Here is a 22,678-nt window from a genome sequence, read left to right as displayed (position 1 = left end):
CTAGAACGAAGTAAATAACTCAGAGAAGAAGAAGACAACCTAGAACACTGATAATTAAAAAACATTTTTCAATGGTGCTAGTTTGTAATATTTCTTTTTTTTTCTTTCGAAAGGTGAGAGTCAAGTTCTGTTTCTGTGTGATACGGGTGCTCCAAGAACGGAGGAAATAACTCAGAGAAGAAGAAGTCAATCTAGAACTTTCTGATGATTTAAAACATTTCTTCAGTGGTGCGAATTAGTAGTATTTTTTTTCGAGTGGTGCGAGTTCTGTCTCTGTGTGACACGGGTGCTCCGAGAAAGGAGGAACTGACTAAGAGAAGAAGAAAACAATCTAAGGATTAAACACATTTCTTCGAGTTTGTAATATTTCTTTTTTTTTGAGTGATGCGAGTTTGATAAAGTGATGCAAGTTGTAATAATTAGTGAGAGTGTTTTGAGTGGTGCGAGTTGGCCGTGGACCGAGCTGTCGGGCAGTTCGTTGACTGAGCATGCGCGAAAGCGTATAAGACACTGATCGAAAACGGTCTCAGAATTCGGATATTTTCTCAAAAATTGGCGTTTTCTGTGGAAAAAAGATTGTTTCAAAGCCAAATTTAGGAAGTACAAAACACTACATTTATACGTCATATCACAAATATTTCCGACTTTGTATGGTTTCAGAGGAGTTGCGGCTCAATGAAATCGGTCTCTTTCTTTTGTAGTATAGATATATTACGCGGAAAACTTTTCGATTTGATCAAAAAACCTTTATATAGATATTCAAATGATTTTTTTTAATTTTTGGTGAGACGAAGAAAGTGAAAATTCATCATATCTCGAATGTGGAAGGTGGATACGTTTCATGACCAGGTCAAACCAGAAGACTTAAGAATCGGTATTTTCTTCTTTATCGCTAAGCACGTGGCATTTAGCAGTTTAGGAGTCAGAGAAAAGAATCAGAATATTAATGTTTCCGGGATATAAAAAATAAGAAGATGTGGTATAACTACCAAAGAAACAACTCTCAACCAGAGACCAAATGACATAGATATTCAACTATAATAGGTCACCGTCACCTTCGACAATGAGCAAGACCCATACCACACAGTATTGTTATTGTTACATGTCCTGTACTAGCACGTACTAAATCGAAGAGTGTCGGTCTAGTACATATTCATATCACGGACCTCAGTTCAATTTCAAGACTGTTCCTACAAATGTAGCACAAGACTGTTCCTACAAATGTAGCACAAAACTGTTCCTACAAATGTAGCACCAGACTGTTCCTACAAATGTAGCACAAATCTGGTCTTACAAATGTAGCACAAGACTGTTCCTACAAATGTAGCACAAGACTGTGCCTACAAATGTAGCACAAGACTGGTCCTACAAATGTAGCACAAGACTGTTTCTACAAATGTAGCACAAGACAGGTCCTACAAATGTAACACAAGACTATTCCTACAAATGTACCACAAGACTGGTCCATTAAATGTAGCACAAGACTGGTCCTACAAATGTAGCACAAGACTGTTCCTACAAATGTAACACAATACTGTTCCTACAAATGTACCACAAGACTGTTCCTACATATGTACCACAAGACTGTTCCTACAAATGTAGCACAAGACTGTTCCTACAAATGTAGCACAAGACTAGTCCTACAAGTGTACCACAAGATGGTTCCTACAAATGTAGCACCGCGGATTATATTAATTTGTAAAGGCGTAAGAAGCAAAGATAAAAGCAATTTCAATTGCACTTTCCACTGCTACGTATAGCAAGTACAAATATATATTTCTATTATTCTACAAGGTACAAAATTCAATATTGTTTGTAGCCTGAATATTTTGTTAAAGCTTCTTGATTGTGTTTAGTTGTTGTTTTTTTGTTGTTGTTTTTTTTTACAGAGCCAGGGTCATAAGAATATTTATTTATGTAAAAAAAAAGCATCTATGAACATCAAATATACGGATGGACAAGCTAGACATTTTGTAATGATTTTCAAAAACTTTGTTGACTGTAGTAATTCTGAAGAGCCTAAAGCGAATATGTTAACAAATTTCGAATAAAAGGGAATACTATACTTGACACGGCGCGTTAAGTTTTTACGAATCTGTCGTACGTTCGCGCAGACCAGCTGGGCATGACGGGTTCTACATGTGGAGCGGTATCTTACAGTTTAATCTTTTTCTACTAATGACTTTGAATGTTCCTTTCGTAAATTTCACCTCCCTTTTAAATACGTTGTACACATATGAATGATGGTTTGATAGATTTATGATATTTTTTAATTTAGAATTCAAGGAGCCAAAAATGAGACTTTTCAAATACATCTTATATCATTTTTCGACCGTGCGAGACCATAATGGGTAGCCAAGGTCGTTAAACACCCCTTAGTAGTACTATATTAAACAGACAAAAAGCATGACAACATATTGTATGAAAGAATATATTATGTTTTTATTAGCAAACACATTTTTTTAAAATTAATACAAATACAACTGAATGAAACATAAATAATAAACAACCACGTGACGGCACATTATCACTTTACTAATTATTAATTTTTGTTAATTCTTATATGACAGTTTTACCAGTCCTTTAACTTTTACTTCTGACATACATGTACTGTTACAGCGAAGACCTGTCTAATCCAAAGCACGTTATAACCTGTATTAATGAGGGGTCCGAATGCGGGGGTTTTCAATGTTTTATAATTTTGCTCTATCATTTTTATTCCTATAATCTCCACTCATTATTGTTTTCTATTTGTCTATGTTTCTCTATTCTAACCTGTTCATGCTTTCATTCTCTATTTTTCGCAAATTATTCTGTATTCTCTAAAAACCCATCGGGACCCTCATAAATCAAACATTTGTATCAAAATATGAAACTTACCAAACATTGTTTAAATTTCAAATTTTCACATTGGGTGCAGTTTAAGGTTAACAGACTTACTTGTACCAATTCTTTTTACATGTATGACTTTGGTGGTAGCTTATAGTTAGGGAAGTTACATTTTAAAAACGACAAATCCGTTGTTTCATCACGCCTCATCAAGGGAAATAACTCATCATCGAATTTAAAACGGGTAACACTGTTGGTGTTAGTATTAGAGCAGGAACTGCTGGTTTTTCGGAAGAACTCGGTTTTAAACGGGTATATGATTGGGTCCTAATGCTTAATCTTTAGTTATTTGTGTGTTACAGAATTGTTCTGTTTTCTGTTTTTGTTTGCCTAATTGTTCTTTTTGTTTTTTATCTTTTTTTGTTGTCTGCATTCTTCTTCTCATTACTTTTAGTTGCTCATTGGTTAAAATTTTCGCCCTGTGTTTAGGAAATTGTGAACATAGAATCTATCCGTAAGAAATAGGGTATTATCACCAATAAGACAACTCTTCACCATATCCGTAAGAAGAAGGGTATTATCACCAATAAGACAACTCTTCACCATATCCGTAAGAAGAAGGGTATTATCACCAGTAAGACAACTCTTCACCATATCCGTAAGAAGAAGGGTATTATCACCAGTAAGACAACTCTTCACCATTTCCGTAATTCACCATATCCGTAAGAAGAAGGGTATTATCACCAATAAGTCAACTCTTCACCATATCCGTAAGAAGAAGGGTATTATCACCAGTAAGACAACTCTTCATCATATCCGTAAGAAGAAGGGTATTATCACCAGTAAGACAACTCTTCACCATATCCGTAAGAAGAAGGGTATTATCACCAATAAGTCAACTCTTCACCATATACGTAAGAAGAAGGGTATTATCACCAGTAAGACAACTCTTCATCATATCCGTAAGAAGAAGGGTATTATCACCAGTAAGACAACTCTTCACCATATCCGTAAGAAGAAGGGTATTATCACCAATAAGACAACTCTTCACTAGAAACCAAATAACGAAGAAGTAAGTAACTATAAGTCACCGTACAGCCTTCAACAATGAGCAAAACCCATACCGCATAGCAAGCTATAAATTGACCCGAAATGAATTTAGACAGATTTCGCTGTAAAATGTTTCACTTTCCAATCTTAGTGCTTCCTTTGTGTAATAGAACATATTTAAAGAAATAAAATCAATAGACAAACAATTACAATTACAATGTGCTATATGTAACGTTTTAAGGGGAACGGTGTTTTTAGAAAATTGATTAAAAGGTATAATCGCAAACTTGCATCATGTGTCTGAATATGTTATTCATGCACAAACCGAAACATGTACAATACATATTTGTTTAGAAATATTTCATTTTACAATCATGTTGAATGATAAATTTACAAATTTAAAGTTTAAAGTTATGATTAAACAATCTACCTAAATATTTAATTATATAGCGTTTGCGATGAAACCCGATGAAATCCGAAGGTTATCGAAGACGTATTTGTAATAAACGAACTTTTGCGGATGACTCATGATGATCGATATCATTAGGGTACGGATTCCATAAGTGCAAAAATGTCAAAACAATAAATCTGAGTTATTAAGATCCTTGGTGTCGTCCTTTGTGCTCTTTAAAGCATATTTACTTTCGCTTGGCCAAGATGTGTTGCTAGCATTGTCACGTGGTTCAACGTCTTCCTCACTGATAGATGCTATCGGAGGAGGGTCCATATTATGAATTTGTTCATCCATTTCTTTATCGATTCTGGATATGTTTCGCTGGACTAGATTCGCTTGTACAACACTCCCTAAAGTAGACCTTGTTTTGTTTTCAGAATTAGCCTTCAGAACTGCCTTCCTTAGAATTGCCCGCAGTCTCTCCTTCCTTAAATCATCAATCTTGGTTAGTTGGTCTGCTCGTTTTTTTATTTCGTCCTTAATGGAGTCGTTCTGGACTATATTTACGATAGTATGTAAAGATTTTCTCGAAAATCGTCTCTTTCCAAACTGTTTCTGGACATTTCCGATACGATCTTCAGTAAACCCGAAGTTATCCCCAGATACCGGCGAGATACTTGCTGTCTCATCCGACTCCACAACGAGTTGTAACTTTGTGAAATTTTTAATGAAATTTTTACTTAATGTGTTTGCAGCCATTTGTTTTCTCCTCTTCTGAAGTTTGTTCCATAAATCTTTCCCTTTCGGTTCTCCTGGTAACTCGTCATCATCATCACGTGTCGTGTCGTCCCCGAGATGATCGAACGAATCAAGAGAAACAGTATCACTATCCGGTTCATTTGAAGATTGCATTTGACGAACGAGATCTAATCCATCTTCTATACCGATATTTTGTACATCTTGTTCTTGGTTATTTCCAATAGCTTTTCTTATATGCTTTTTAAGTTTGACCTCTGCACTAGCAATGATGTGTAAAAGAGTGGAATAGCGATGAAATAACATGCAAATGAATTGTATGAACAGCATGAGCCCAAATACACCTGTGAAAGCGAAGGATATAGGTTCAATCTTCCCTTGACCTGTATTTCCTGTATTTGCATCAGACTTATCATTGCCACTATGACATGGAAGCGGAATTGACAGAGAACCGTCCGATTTGTTCACTTCCGTAAGCGTGTATACGATTGTAACAAATAGTGCGTTGATAAGAAGAAAAGCTAAGCAAACTTTGTTTCGGAGCTCAATCAGATCATTAGCTACTTTCTTCTCGTGTTCCTTGTTACTTTCAATTGGAAACAGGTATCTCTTGATGAATTTTTGCCAAAAGTCAACCTCCCCTTTATCCAGAACCTCAATCGCTCCTTTGCGTAACTGGCCATCGTGAACCCAATAAGGATCTGTTAGTTCGTCTCTTTTCTTCTGTTTTTCTTCCTTGTAAATTGGATTTACTGTAAAATATAAATATATTTATGTTTTTTATGATAAAAGAAACTAATTTTGTAGTGACACCATGGTTTCGTCTCTTTTCATCTGTCTTTATCCTTATATCGTGGGTTTGCTGTAATATATCTATGTAACTTTACGAAAGAAGAAACTAATTTTGGTGGGTAACCATGAATACCCAATCTTTGGAATAAATCAAGGATCCCCGTTTGTTTTGTTAAAACTAAGTCATCCAAAACGAAACTGGATCTGAAACTCACCAACATACATAATAAAATCAAATTTAAAGGCATGATATTCACCTTGAAGACGAGGACTCTGAATACAATATGTGAGCTTCAATACGATAGTAAACTATTAATGGTATTTTAAAACGCAGTGTATTTAAAAGGGAGACGTCAGGTAGTGATCTACCAGGGAATGGTCACAATGAACTTTTTTGTAATAAGAACGACAATTGAGCTTTGTCAGTTATAACTTTTCTAGTGTTTATCGTTCGATTGTAGGTTGCTGACTGATAATATTAATATTTCTTTTTAATATATTAATGATTCGTCAGGCCATATAAACATTACCGGCAAATACGATGGGGGCGTTTAATTCTGCAAGTAAAATAACTTGAAGTTTCAAGTTGCAATCATTCTCCTTCACAAAATAGCAACACATTTACTCTTTTTTTTATATTACTGACTTATCACCAGACATTTCCTAGCCATGAGTTACATGACGGTTGTCAAAAGTGGAACATAAACTGTCTACTCTTATGGCACACAGTAGATCTACCTCGATTTATTGCATGCTAATATCCATGCGGGGTGAAGAATGTTTGCTAGTCATGAGCAACACCATGGGTGTCAATAGTGGAGCCGGAACTTCATACCCTTATGAAGCACATGAGAGCATCCTCTGTTTTCCGCATGCTAATATCCTTGCGGAGTGAAGACATTTTCCTAGTCATGAGTAGCACAACGGTTGTCAAAAGTGGATCAGGATATTCCTACCCTCAAGGAGGACATAATACTTTCCCGTTGTTTATGCTTAAATCCATGTGGCGAAGACTTTGTCGGTGATCATTTCTAACATCAGAGTTGTACCAGTACACCCTACCTTTCCGGAACACTTTGGTTCAATGGGTTAATGCTATTCAGTCTTAGTTTTTGTGTTATTTTCGGCTGAATTTCGTTTGTCATCTCGTCTTGTTGTCCAATGACAATCATATTATTCTCCTTCCTCAACGTTCTTGTTTTCTTATGATATACATGTATCTGGATTTTGAAACATTTATAAAAGAGATTTAGTGATAATTATCAATAAGTCAGTAATTAAACAACACCATTTAAACAAAAACACGTTAAATGTTACCTTATTATTATGTGATATAAATTGCTATTGTTGGCCTTTAAGTAATTTTTGGTGTTTAACGCCACTTTTAGCACCAATCGCTACTTCTTGGCGGCCAGTTTTGATTGGTGGAGGAAGTTGGAGCGTATACTTTAAATATGGTAAAAATTAGTGTTCACTTGCATGGGATAGGAGGAAATATTATTGTTTTTTTTCTTTTCTCGAAAATGTTATTAAATTTATTATTCTATTCTAAGCAGCACGCCTTTTTTTAATTTGCTGTTAGCTTACTTCTTTCGCCACCGTCCATTAGGACATCCTGTTTTGAAAATGGTGTCATTTCTTCGTCCTTCTTGTCCGGTTTTGATGACCCGGAAATGCTACCACGTTGTGAAAATGACGTCACTTCCGTCATTTTGTTATCCATGTCTTCCAGTCGCTCCAATATAGCTCGCAACCTAGCATCCTCATTCTGAACATCAGACCGTGGACAACACATACACCTTAAAGATGAAAAGGTAATGCTTACAGAGGGTAGAAGTAATATTTTAGTTATCAAGTATCACTTTTGTGATCTTAAATATGTAAATATATTAAGTGGACTTTCATAGCTGACTAGACGGTATGGGTTTTGCTCACTGTTGAAGGCCGTACGGTGACCTATAATTGCTTACTTCAACGACATTTAAACTCTGGTGGGTAGTTGTATCATTGGCAATCATATTATATCACCTTATTTTTTATAAGGTTATCGTGTTAAAAAGAAGCAAATGGGAAAACAAGAGACAGAGGATACAAAAGGGAAAATCAGAAATCATCATTCGAAGAAAAACCGACAATTCCATGACACAAACTTTAAAAAACGTTAAAAAGACAAACATATGCCTACAAAACACGACATGTATATAAAAAAATCTGAGCAAGCGAAAAAAGCGAGGGTGAAGTCAGGTGCTCCGGACGGGTAAACAGATCATGATCCACATGTCGCAAATGTAAATTAAACAAATTCTGACTGTATTGACCCTACTGAAATCATAACTAATCAATGGTATCAAGTTTCTGGTATAAGAAGAAAGAATATATTTACAGAAATTAGAATGTGCGAAAAAAGATTATCATATTGACGTGTGACTTCGTGTTTATATATTGATGATTAAAAAAAATCCTTAGTTATATAAACTGTAAATATATTAATATTAATCAGTAATGGGAGAAAGGATTAATCGACATCACTTGTAATGTCCAGGTGTCATATTGACTGTATACTGTTAGAAAAGATCTAGATTATACCTACCTTGTATATATATTATATATACTGAGTACAAAACGCTAAACAAAATATATTTTAATTTTACAATGTATGCACAATTTTTTTAATAACTTAATAGTATTCTGACAAAAAAATTGAACTTTGACATCAGGTGTATCATAGTTTTCGGATGAGATAGAGCAAGACTAACCTAAACAAATTTCCGAACGAAAACTGATATTCGGATGACGCCTGACTGTTGTCCGATAATCCAATTTTTTCCAACCAGTTCTGTACTGCATTCTGCTGAGGTTTTTCTTGCTGCGCTCCTTGTTGTGGAGTTGGTGCCTTTGTCTCACGTGTTCCCCAGGATACCACGTGCAGATTGCCGAGAGAGTAAATCATCAACAGCATAGACATGGATGGGATTGCAAGAAAATACAGTAAGCCATGGATAATGCACCAAAATTCCTAAACAAAAAACACCCATAATTATGTTCATAAATGTGCCCAGATTAGGGGAGGGTTGGGAGCCCGCCAACATGTTTAATGACGTCATATTCTATATATACCTGCCCAAAGTCAAGAGCCTGTAATTCAGACGTTGTCGTTTGTTGCTGTATGTCATATTTGTTTTTGGTTTAGTGTTTCTTACATAAACCTGGCTGGTTAGTTTTCTGGTTTGAATTGTTTTACATTTTGCCATGTGAGGGTCTTTTATAACTTCGTATGTAATATGTGTTTTACACTTTGTAGAGGTCATACGGTGACCTAAAATTGATTGTGTTTTTGGTGGAAACTTGACTCATTGACAATCATACCACATCTTCTTATTTTCATATTACATTGTAGATGTAACAGCATTCTTACGAAGATGTGATCAATATGCTCCAATAACTTATCATTATTAATTTTGATATCATCACAATAAAACATAAAAAAATAGATATTTTAATTTTCAATACTCTTCCAATTGTATTATTCGAGCGCCAATGATTCTTAAGTAGTCAGGCGTATTTGAATATGAGTCTGGTATACTTGGTGGATTCATACAAAAACTGATTTGTATTCTTATTATTGCAAACCTGGCTCTGAGTCAGATTGATTTGTCTAGGTAGGATGCCATGTCTTCCTACAGACTGTTACGGTATGAACTAGCACGCTAAAAATATGGCTCAGCGTGTTGGTCTTGTACAAAGGAGGGTTCATATTCCTATCACATAAACATGCTCTCATATTTATTCAATTTGGCTCTGGACGTTTTAAAGCCATCCATCATCTTTATTCTTTAATTTCGTGGCCCATAATTCAATTATCTTTTTCTTTGATTCATACCCTAACTTGTTTCCTCAATGGTCCAGGTTCATAACTAGTACTTAAGAGGGTCTAGATGGGGTTTACAAAATAGAGAATAATTTCCAAAAAAATCAATGAATAGAGAAAATTGAGCAATCATGAAAAGCAAATACTAGTAAATCTAATAGTTAAAAGATTTCCATGGAAATTTTACAGAATAAACGTTATTTTCAAAGAAACAGACAAATCCCCCCCCCCCCCAAAAAAAATAAAAATTGAAAGATTACAAAAATGAAAGACCCCCAATCCAGACCCTCATTTGAAAGTTTTACTTATATGTTTACCTGTGGGTGAAGCATTGCTGAGAGAACAAATACACCAGCTACAAAAACTAGGAAGAACGTTGTCACAGAACAAAATGCGGCCCCGACTGCCTCCTTCAACAATCCAACTATAACTATCATCATCAACAACGAGTACAAGGTGGACAAAATGGCCGCATAACTCAACTGAAAAATATTATAAGTAATTAAACCAACGAGTTAATGGTGGACAAAATAGGATGAAAAATTTTGTCCTGCATTTTTTTAGTTGTGATATCTGTCCTGCCTTTTTATTTTTTACTCTTTTCGGTCCTGCCTTTTTTTTTCATTACTTTATCCTGACTTTTTTTACACAAATTGTCATCCCGCCTTATTTTTTTGGCAAAGTTGCTCATCCTGCCTTTTTTTTACTCAAAACTCCTGTCCTGCCAATTTTTTTTAAATTTCATCCTAGCCCCCCCCCCCCCCCCCCCCATAAAAATCAAATGGTAGCTCCCTCAGCGGCCACTTATCGGAACTCTTCTATAACGTAACAGATAACACAGCCTTACATCATACAAACATGAAAAACAACATTTTTGTCAAATTTTATGCGTCCAAAGCGCTTTTCTGGATCTATCTTTATCAACAACGTTCAAAGCCGAATATTTGAAAGCCAAGGATGTACAAGAACCGAAACAGTTGAAGAATTACATTTATATGACCAAAATTGATCTGAACATAATAGCGAAATTCATCTAAATAAAATAATACCTGAACGTCCGTTTTAGCAACAAAACAAAGAACCACCATTATGACCACTGGAATAAGATTGACAACAAACGCTGTCCATGGTTCAATCGCTGGGAAAGCTGTATACAACGATCCAAGAATCATCAGCAATATCGTTCCAGGGGTCAATATTGAGGATACCATCATAAACATTTGGTAGGCGATGTACAGTTTTGAAATGTCCTCGTTTTTGGCCGTGACATTTTTCCAATCCATTAAAAGGTCCATAATGTTTGCCATTGTTGAAGGGGACCATCGTCGACGCTGATTATAAAATTCATTAAATCCTTCCGGGGCATAGGTCAAGGCATCTGACGCAGCAACATACTCTACTTTGTATCCTTGTTGTAGCAAAAGGGTACAGAGCCAACGATCCTCACCTAAAATATGTAAACAAATAACGTAAAGGAGGGCCTGGATGAGTTATACAGAATAGAGACGAATGAGCTCCTTATATCTATATATATATAATTTAAAAGTGCAGAGTGAAAGGCAAAAAATTAAAGAATAAAGAATAAGCAAAAAGAATTGAGATTAGAGAATTACGGGTTGCTGAATTATAAAAAAAATAGAGAATAATTGGCAAAACAAGTAAAGAATAGAGGAAACAAAATGAAGAGTAAAGAAATAAGAGACACCTATCCAGACCGTTATTTATAAGAATATGGTTTTACAAATAAGCCACGCAGGATATTATATTTATCTTTCAAAACTTGGTTACGCAAGCGTTCTCAAATCCTTTAAGTGTAACGCGTGCTAAAAAGACGCAAAAGATACCAAAGGTACATTCAAACTCACAAGTCGGAAACAATGCCACATGGCAAAAAAAAAAGGAAACCGACGAAAAGACAAAACACAACATAGAAAACTAAAAAACTGAGCAACACGAACTCCACCACAAACCGGGATGTGATCTTACATGCTCCGGAAGGGTAGCAGATTAAGAAAAATAAAATAGAAATAGAAAATTCAGTGCAAAGGTATTAGTTTCATTCGATATTCACACCATCTTGAAATTATTTCACGGTGCGAATGAAGTTTGATTAACATTTAATCTGTTGTTACACGATTCTCAGATTTGTTTCTATTTTATTTATTCTTTGTATCACATTGCGAAGGTATCAGTTTCGTTCGATATTAACACCATCTTTAAATTATTTCCTAACAAATTTATAGTTGGTTGCATTATGATGCGGCTAAGGTTCTATTGTAAAAAAATAAGAAGATATAGTAATATGAATGTCAACAAGAAAACTCTCCACCAGAGACATAATGGCATAGAAGTAAACAACTACAGGTCGTATATTTGACTAGAATGGGGAGCATGTCCCGTACAGAAGAAGATATTAAATACAGAAGATAAGGACTAAAACTACAGTATGGGTATTCAAGACCCCATCAAAACGATTGCTTCAACTTGACGTAATTTATGACACTGCGAAGCACGTACTCCATGCCTTTTAGAAAGGTTAAACTTGTACATTTTTAATTTCAAGAATCAAACCTTGGTCATACTGTACGTAGTGACTAGCTTCGGTAGGTGGCGTTGTGTATCGTTTCATCACGTTATCGTCCATTAATGCATAGCCTCTAAATAAGCTGAAGCATCCGGGACTGCATAAAACACACCCCATGACATTTTCTGCAGCTTTCTGTAACCAATGACTGATAGCATATTCAAACTTCTGGTACCAAACCATAGGTCCTAAAAAGACAAATGATTTAATTTTCATGCGTCCTACATTTTCTTCTACTTCCGGTTTGTGGTATGCCCCAAATAATCTGCTCCTGTTTTTTTTTTGTGTTCCTTTAAGACATAGAAATCAGAAGTATTTTGACATCAACGATGATGTTATTAGTATTTGATTTGATCTGGATATAAATTTGACTTCAATCTCTTGACTTCATGTTTTAACCATCCAGACCCTCTTTTATATCAAAGTTTAAACATCTCAATTCTTTGAAGCACGATTCATATTTATAGATACCTCGTTCATTTTACATGTTTAAAATTTACCTGAACCGATAGGATGTATACGACCAATTTACCTGAACCGATAGGATGTATACGACCAATTTACCTGAACCGATAGGATGTATACGACCACAAGCGGCACCAACATTTGGGTTTTTCTTCATTCTGTCCACCAGAAGCTGAACAGCTGATGGCTGGAAATCTACATCCCCGTCTAAGGCCAAGAGAAATGTGTTCTGTGCTATTTTCTCCTTTTGTTTCCTTGTCTTGTCTTTCAGATTCATTAGTTTGTGTCCAAGGAAATAGTACATGTACATAACCTGTCAATATAAAATTGGTTTTACACTGCGTTTAAATATACCATTGAATTACATTACTCAAATTGCGTATTAGCCTTATCGCGCATGGTTGTACTTTTTGAAACTTATTCAAAAAGTGGGATTAAACAAAGTGAAACAAGCATTCTGAGAGTATTGCATGGCAATACATAGTCCCCTGTCGGTTAAAAAATCATTGTACTGAAACAAAAAGTTAATCGGTAATTTGTTATATTTTCTATATTCAAAGTCCAAATATCTCCTTGTGCAAATATTGAACACTAAATCTGTTTACACTAAAATATAGGAAAACATTTTCTTGTGAATAAAGTTTCACCACAGGAGTTGTATCAACAAGATTAATAGATTGATCGACAGAAAATCATCTGAACGGGGAAAAAAACCGACCTTGATCTATAATAATTTGTCATGGTCACACTATATAACAAATATTATAAATCTTCAAGCATGACGAAAATAAAGTGTGGAACACTAATAGTCAAGGGCATTTTGCTTTAGAGAACATACAGATGGGTTAGCAGCAAATTGATAAATCTTACAATTTTCTGGCAAAATTTCAAGATCATCTGGTTATCTAGATTTGTTTTTTTTAAATGTCCATGGTGATCTATCTAAAAAACGAGCTGGAGATATCAACGGGACATTTAATAATAAGCCGAAAAGAAAACTGACAATTCCACGGCAAAAAACAAAAAACTGCAAAAAAAAAACGGACGAAATCTACAAAACAATACATACAAACTAAAGCTGAGCAACACAAACCCCACATACAAACTAAAGCTGAGCAACACAAACCCCACATACAAACTAAAGCTGAGCAACACAAACCCCACATACAAACTAAAGCCGAGCAACACAAACCCCACATACAAGCTAAAGCCGAGCAACACAAACCCCACATACAAACTAAAGCTGAGCAACACAAACCCCACATACAAACTAAAGCCGAGCAACACAAACCCCACATACAAACTAAAGCCGAGCAACACAAACCCCACATACAAGCTAAAGCCGAGCAACACAAACCCCACATACAAACTAAAGCTGAGCAACACAAACCCCACATACAAACTAAAGCTGAGCAACACAAACTCCACATACAAACTTATAAAGCTGAGCAACACAAACCCCACAAGAAACCGGGGTTGAACTTATATGCTCTGGAAGGGTAAGCAGTTCCTGCTCCACATGTGACACCCGTCGTGTTACCCATTGTGGTAATTTTTTTAGCTTTTTCTCCGTGTCAAAGGCTTCAATGTTACTTTGTGACGAAGAACATAATAATTACTACAGATGCTATTCATTTCCTTTTGGTTTTTATTTTAATTGCAGGTACGGACTTTATGTTTTTTTTCTTTTTCACGATGATGAATTAGAATTTCTATATACCTGACTCCATCTCTTCCTGTGCCTAATTTTAGCCTTATCCTTCAAATGAGCAATGATTTTGTTTCCTCCAGGCATGCGCCAAATAAGTCGTCCACCATATGGTGTGGGAACTTTAGTCGGAGGTGGAATTTTCATCATCACACTATGAACAGCACTAAATGGAAAAACGGATATAAATATGATAAACTCATTAACCTATTGTACTGGTTTTAACTTAAAGTTATTCATAGTATGGCACTCCTTTCATTAGACGTGAGAGGTAAAAGGATGAATAGAATTGTGACGATCAAGTTATAAATGTGGTATCCTGGATTTATCAATTAAAAGTACATCATAGATATGTCTAAGGAACAGCATTGTTTTATTTTGAAACTCGTTCCAAAGTTTAGAATGGGCAGAATGTACTGTCCATATTGATTGGAAAATGTTTAACAATAATCATGTTTTGCTTAGACATATCAATTCAAGGTGAAGTATGTCTTCAAATCATTCACAGACAGAAGACAGTGAGTTGACTCGTTGAACAACATGCATTTTATATCTTCGTCACACGCTGGTCTTTTATCTGATTACTACATGTAATTTTCAACGGTGTATTTAAATTCAGTGTATCTTACCTTGCTGCCAGGTCTATACAAGCAAACATCATTTTGACATAATCATTGGCTCTGTATTCATATTCTTCTAAGCTATGGTAGTCAAACGCGTCATCAAAAAATATGTGTGCTGGAAAATTAGGAAATAATATGAATGATAAGAGATATTTTACAGATATATTTTTTTCTTGATTTAACATGGACTTGACAATCTGTTTGTGCTCGTTCTAAATCCGGAGACTGTAATTCAGTGGTTGTCCTTTGCAACCGTTTGTTGTTTTAAATAAGTATTTATATCCGGCCATTGGTTTTGACATTTGAATTGTTTTACATTTTGTTACCCCTGGGTCTTTTATTAGTTTTGCTCATTGTTGAAGGTAACACGACGACATATGGTTGCTGACATCTACGTCATTTGGTCTGTCTGAAACCAATCGATAGACGAGCATTACGCGCTACACATTCGACAACACTGCACTGTATAAACAAGAAAAAAATGTACCTTCAAATTCATAGTAATCCGGGTCTTTAATACCAAGAAACAATTGAAGATGGCGACGTGCACATTGATCTTCATCCATTCTAAAAAAAAAAAACAATAATTTACATAATACTATCGAATGTTCATAATGTTTTTAATGAACAACTATATAAAACTTCTTTCTGTTCATTTTAACGGAAGTGGCGTAAGAGTAGAGTAGACCTAAATGTCGGAAAAGAGGGGGAGATAAAACTTCTGAAAGTGACAACTAAAACAAAACATCTATAGTCTAATAGTTCAGAAGTTAGTCAGCATCCTTTTTCAAGTTTTTTATTTTCAATGAAATATGGAAAAAATGGTAATGGCAATTGCTCTCTTTGTCCCCGGCTCCTACACCCCTGCACGGTCATTATAACATGCATAATCATGACTCATATCAAAAATGCAGTATTTCACTATAGTAACTGTGCTTTCGCATATTGAGACCTTCAACATTGATCACTTTCATATAAAAGCTCGACACACCCTCACAGCAAGTTCAGGACAATTCATTGATCCGGTTCGAGCGGATTTTTTAGGTATATGTTGATAGCGCGCCATCTGTGTATTGGTGTAGTATAAGTTTTACAGTCACCCTCTTTTGAATCAATATTTGTTTTCCATTTAAATGTTTGTAAAATAAATAAAACATAACGTATTGAAAGTTTTATGAACTCCGATGTCACAAAATAACATTAGAGGTATAAACTAATATTTACGCTAGCTTGCTATAATAAAATTTATGATAGAAAAAATGAGTAATGATTTGAAAGCTAACATGAATTACATAATTGTATGCCTTTTAATATTTAATCATGAGAAATGTTTCTTCCTTGTTCAAAATATTACGTAACACAAAAAAATTGAACGAACTGTCGTGATAAAACGAAATGAATACCATACTATACATCCTGTTGTACAGATAATCTGGAGAAACATGATAGTGGGGGACATTCTTAATTAAAAAGCAAGACAAAATGAAAACTAATGCAGGTGGATTTCAAGACCATTGTTCCCGAAGGATAAATAGTTCAATATTAGATAGAAACTTAGGTACATTGCATCTAACGCTAAGGTTGAGACGAAGATAGGCAAACTGTTCAAAAATGAATTCAATGCGACTGCCATACAAGTGAGAGGTTTAGCTAGCTATAAAACAAGGTTAAGTCCACCATTTTTCTACATAAGGAATGCCTGTACCAAGTCAGGAATATGACAGTTGTTTTCCATCCGTTAGATGTGTTTTAGCTTTTCATTTTGCCATTTTATACAGGACTTTCCGTTTTGAATTTCCCTTTTAGTTCGGTATTTTTGTTATTTTTTTTTCTTATCCATAATATTGCGCCCATGATTAGATTTTCCATAAGATTGAGACCATGAATAGTTAGGCCGTTCTTATCCATGAGATTGCGACCATGATTAGGATTTGTCCTTGAGTTAATTTGACCTGCTATAGTATCTATCCAGAGTATACATATGGAATAAATATTATCTGATTTAAGGTGTACATGACATTACAGGGAGATAACTCTGTAAAAACCAGCTGAACGTTTTAATCACGTTCTATTGTAAAGGAAATATTAAGCTTCTCAATGATCAAAATTAGTATTTGTCAAACTGCTATTTATCCAATGAAATTTTCCGATAAAGTGTGTGGTTCAAGTTTTTTGAAATTTTTATATTTTTGTCAAAGGGTCAAAGTAAATATTTTGATATAATTTTATGAAAATTAAACGAGCCAAATTAATTTTAGTCAAGGTGTTTGGTTCCACCTTAAGCTTTATGTTAGTAATCAAGTTGGAATATTAAATTGATAAGGTTTCATTATTTCCATTAAAATTATTTTTATCATTATTATTATTCTCGTTGTTTTATTATCCAAACATTTTAATTGAACAGAAGCTTGTATTTGTAGACTATATCAGTTACCTTCAACATAAAATAGTTTTTAATTTTTGACTTTGGAAAGACTGAAAGTGGTGTTTCACTGTGTTAATAACGAAACACCATTGCATCGATTTGACGAAACAACACTGTACCGATTTGACGAAACACCACTATACCGATTTGACGAAACATAACTGCACCGATTTGACAATCCCAAAGTAATGGCACTGCTCTTCTTACTGCTGTTCATCGCCTCTGAATATAAATGTGGCCATTAACACAGAGAAAAAGATCACATCTCATTCATAGTTAAAGACAGTCCCCTAAAGCACTGTTTTGAGTACACTTCTTTGCTGGATTTCGATGACTCTAAATATGTGCATGTTCGATGTTTTACACCCTCGGTTGGATCAATACTTTGTATGTAACAGACTTGAAAAGTACTTGAATAGTCATGAGAGTTAAATATACAAAGATGACTTAAGTATGACCTCGAAGTATATATGGATAAAGTAGTAATGTTTCAGTGAAATTTATGAGCAATAAATTAATAAATACTATGCGTATGCACATTACATAACTGTATGCGTATTACGTAATTCTAATAAGAGGAGCGTAAAGGGGGGTGTATCTGCACGGAAGAACGCGAAATAAAATTGCCATTTCACGATGAACGAACAACTTCCGTGATTATTTGATTTTCCTTTCGGTCGTGATATTGTCTCTCTTATTTTTATGTTTTTTGTAAGAAAAATCAAAATATTCTCAAAACGTTATGCAAGAAATGGGCAATTTGAAAGCCAGGAATGGTCGAGATGGATGCAGGTGCTCATGGTTACAATTCATAACCTGGTGTAGAATTTTCCCCCGTGCACCTCAAAAGGGCCTAATAAATAAAAGTCAGCACGTGAATTTCAGAAGTGTTCTTTAAAGATAAATATTAACAACTCAGATCGATATCCTTTAAGTTTGGTATCTAATACATGTATATATGAAAATGATGCAAAATGCTTTCCTCGTTGATGATTTTTGTCCCTCATTAATGCTAAAAATTTCAACTCCATGTTTATGGTAGTGACAAGCATATATTTATCAAGCGCTTAAAGATAGCACTGAAGTTTCATTATCTAGGGAGTGGGATCCTCATTTTCCGTATTATTTATTTCTTTGTCCATTATTCTCTATTCTTAATAATTTCGCACCCCGTTCTCTATTCTCTATTTTTCATCCTGTTTTCTCTATTCATTCTTTTTCTGCCCATTATTCTCTATTCTGTTAACTTTCGTGGTATTTCAAACGCGATGTATTTTTTTTTATAAAGCGGTTCATCTGAGGCTACTCTGTTACAAAATTATGCTTTTAATCGACACTTAGTTTTAAAACTAGCTGTTCATGTGCCAAATACATGTAGGAAGACATTGGTAGTCAATAGAAATTATCACTTGTTATATTTACTTCATTTGAACATAATTTAAAAGATATATTGATTTTTTTATTGTTTAAAATATTAAAAACAATCCAACTTTTTTGTCAGTTCCATGACTTGCAATAATATTAGTACAACAATATTGTGACACCGGTATAGCATACTTGAATAAAGTATAGAAACTTCCTGGTGCTGTCAATGACTGAGAATTACGTCACTTTTATGTTTAGAACAAATCATTTATGGGACACAACAGTAAAAGTATCTTCATTCTTTGCTAGAACAAACCATATTGAAGTAGAAATAAACACATCTAGAAGTTAAAAAAAACAACCAACATTTTGTTTGGAATACTTACCAATCATGAAGTAAAGGAGTTGTCGTAACACGTCAGTTTAAGTTAACGAAATCAATTAATTAAGATAAAAAATTACACTATACAAAATATCCTTTTGCAATATACAGCTATACAAAATCTTGTCTATTTTACTGTAAAATATATAAATAACACATAGCTGAGAGGATGATAGAGCAGATTGTTACCCCGAGAAAACATTGTCAACTGAGGCAAAGCCAAGATATGTGTTATTTAATTTATTATACTGAATGTTCTGTTATTACTGTCTATTTAATATCAAATTCAAAGATATAAACTGTGACGTCTTGTACATAACAATCATCCGTATTTAGTAAAGCGCACACTTGATCAAGCGTCTATGTGAATAGGTAATAGAGTGTGTGCCATGGGATAGAGTAAATTGTCTCCCTTCTATCAACCAATCAAAATCTGGCATTTTGACATGAAGTATGATAACATAAGTTATCTACTACGCCTTGACGTTGTATGGTTAAATATAATCTTATCGTGTGCATGTTAATGACTGCACTGATGTTTGTCTGTTTCACCTTTATATTTTATTCTTTTCGTTTTACTACTTATTTGTTTGTTTATTATTTGTTCATTCTTTAAATTTTTGCTTTTTGTCACTAATGAATATATCATGTATGAAGGTCTGAAATTCATGGCTTTACTAGATTAACTCTGTTTTCTCCTTTGAGAAGCGCATACAAAATGTATGAATGCTTGTAAAAAAAAGTGTCGGAAAGCGTTGCCTCCATATTTGAATACTTGAAGCTGTAAACGAATAATAACGACTTCCTTGTTTTAGAATATCACTTAGTGCATTTTTTTAATCTGATACAAAGGACAAACAAATGTAGACTACACCTTTTTATATTGAACTATGGTGTCATATTAAAACAAAACACGTTCGCACAATACGATTGTAAATCTCTCACGTTACACTGAAAATACTCCGGGTGTTAATTAAAATGACTAGCGGATTGAAAGTGATTTATCGTGAGCCATTATGAAATAGACAACTCTAATTATTGCTGAACTTGTTGCGACCTCTATACATGACTTCTGGTGCTAGTATGATTTGGCGACTTAGTCTGTATCATCAATTAATCTGTCTACACACGTATGAAAAACAATAGTCTATCTATATTCACAATTCAAAATAAGCTTTAAATACATGGTCATATAGTTTTGACTACTGTTCCATCACATTGATTGATTTATTGATTGTTACCTGCTAATCGTCAATTGGGCAATATTCATATTCAAAAAGAGACCAAATCACCAATTCACACAATAGGAAGGTTCTGCAAGGTATGAAGAACGGGAAACTTCCCTTTAATGTAACCAAAACTAAAGCTACGATTACTATCAAACTGTCATTACAAACCTGAAGTATTATCTATGTCATTACAAACCTGAGGAGTGATTTCATTATCTATGTCATTACAAACCTGAAGAATTATCTATGTCATTACAAACCTGAAGAGTGATTTCATTATCTATGTCATTACAAACCTGAAGAGTGATTTCATTATCTATGCCAATACAAACCTGAAGAGTGATTTCATTATCTATGTCAATACAAACCTGAAGAGTGATTTCATTATCTGTGTCATTTCATTTTCAGTTTCATGCCACATGGTGGCACACATATACAGCATGGGAGTATCATCCTTCCTCAACACTGACCAGTCTTCTGTAGGATTAAAGATGCCGTCTTCCGGAAGATCAGGTATTGGAATGGTGTCTTCGTCTTTTGTTTTTGTATACTGTCAAAATAAAAAAAAAGCTTTTGACGATATAAGTGAAATAAATAACATTATTTGTATTCATGTATTTATAATTTATTTACTAAGGGGTACTTAACTTCAAGACGCACTGATAAATTGACACTGAAATTCATTCCGTCATACAAATTTGAGGCTTGGCGAGGTTTATTTTAACTCGTCATTTTCACTTTGAAAACACTAGTACCGAGCTAAGACTGTAATGCTTTAGGTCATTGATTCAATCTCCGACCGAAGCAAATTAAAGACTTGGCATGTCTCCCTCCGGACTTTGACCTCGTGAATTGTTTGTTAAAATCCGGTTCATCGCGCCCAATCAGGGCTCGTTACTATATCTTTTCAACATCGTTCTCCTGATATGCATGTAATACTTGCCACTGGTGTTTAACACAAATCCATCCATTCATTATTCATCTTCCGACTTATCTCATAGAGACAAGTGCCTGTACTCCAGGAGATTTTTACCGCGTCCAAATTGTCTCCCTATTAAACTTATTGATTTTGCAATCACGAAAACGTTAGCCATTGTTTAAATGACGCTACTAACTTTGTTCAATCAAACTAGTTCCCATAAGTAAAAAAAAAAAAGAAATTGCAGTTGTATTTTTATACGTTGCGTATCCAATCATATATGTTTATAATACCATACGTGTACGTAAAATAAATCAATGGTTGCAAATCTAATGATACAAAAAAAATATGTATTTAAAACGTACCTTGAATTCTGATGCAGACAGAAATTCGTCATCGACTCTTCTCCTGTTTAGAAGGAGAGATTGGTCTAACAGCATTCCACAATACAATGGTTTGACGAACAACCTAGAGGGGAATTCAATGATTTTGCTTTATATTTATTAAGTAATGCATATTTATACACCGAGGGGTTGAAGGCAAACAATACAACAATATACACAATGTAAATATTATAAAATATTAAACATCATATACCAACAGTAAAAATTGCAAAAACAAAAACCCAACTAGTAATGATTATGCAGGTGTGGTGTTCACTCTCCTCAGTGCAAAAGACTTTCTAATGAACGGAACAGTAAGGTGCATAATATTAAAACATGATATAAGTAATTGCAATTTACAGCTATAAAAAATCTTGATTCCATAAATCCTGGATGAATATTATTTATGTCTTTTTCAAGCTGTTTTCATAAAGATTAATTAAATTCAAAATTTTCATCTTTAACCTCATTAATATTTTATGACCAAAGTGGGTTTTTTTACCAGTGAGGTTTCCGTGGTTAAGCTTAACACATTTTGTCCTAGGCGCCGACTATTCATCTTTTGTGGGCGGCATAGTTTTTTTTCAATAAAATGGGGAATGTGTCAAAGAGACAACAACCCGACCAAAGAGCAGAAAACAGACGAAGGCCAACAATGGGTCTTCAACACAGCGAGAAAATCCCGCATCCGAAGGGGGGCTTCAGCTGGCCCCTAAACAAAAATGTGTGCTAGCTCAGTAAAAATGGACGTCATACTAAACTCCAAAACATATAAATGAACTAAAATCAAAAATCATACAAGACTAACAAAGGCCAGAGGCTCCGGACTTGGATCAGGCGCAAAAATGCGGCGGGGTTAAACATGATTAGTGAGATCTCAACCCTCCTATACCTCTAGCCAATGTA

The 22,678-nt window shown here is 34.6% G+C and overlaps 1 protein-coding gene across 1 annotated transcript in view; it reads right to left on the bottom strand.

Moving 5' to 3' along the window:
* Positions 1–1,790: 1,790 nt before the first annotated feature.
* Positions 1,791–22,678, bottom strand: part of LOC127719173 (chitin synthase chs-2-like) — a 30,152-nt gene continuing 9,264 nt past the window's right edge. Inside the window, exons 5-16 of the mRNA XM_052225196.1 lie at positions 21,755–21,857; positions 20,839–21,020; positions 15,557–15,636; positions 15,076–15,184; positions 14,459–14,612; positions 12,838–13,051; positions 12,261–12,461; positions 10,739–11,136; positions 10,007–10,171; positions 8,578–8,837; positions 7,409–7,620; positions 1,791–5,781 (exon numbers count right to left, since the gene is read on the bottom strand). Of these exons, the coding sequence (XP_052081156.1) occupies positions 4,454–5,781; positions 7,409–7,620; positions 8,578–8,837; positions 10,007–10,171; positions 10,739–11,136; positions 12,261–12,461; positions 12,838–13,051; positions 14,459–14,612; positions 15,076–15,184; positions 15,557–15,636; positions 20,839–21,020; positions 21,755–21,857 (3,406 nt within the window). The 3' untranslated portion in view covers positions 1,791–4,453. The remainder of the gene's footprint in view (positions 5,782–7,408; positions 7,621–8,577; positions 8,838–10,006; positions 10,172–10,738; positions 11,137–12,260; positions 12,462–12,837; positions 13,052–14,458; positions 14,613–15,075; positions 15,185–15,556; positions 15,637–20,838; positions 21,021–21,754; positions 21,858–22,678) is intronic.

This window comes from Mytilus californianus, unplaced genomic scaffold (assembly GCF_021869535.1).
Source record: "Mytilus californianus isolate M0D057914Y unplaced genomic scaffold, xbMytCali1.0.p SCAF_10, whole genome shotgun sequence".
Lineage (NCBI taxonomy): Eukaryota > Metazoa > Mollusca > Bivalvia > Mytilida > Mytilidae > Mytilus > Mytilus californianus.
The sequence above is the reverse complement of the archived record's forward strand: the minus strand, read 5'-3'. Positions and strand labels throughout refer to the sequence as shown.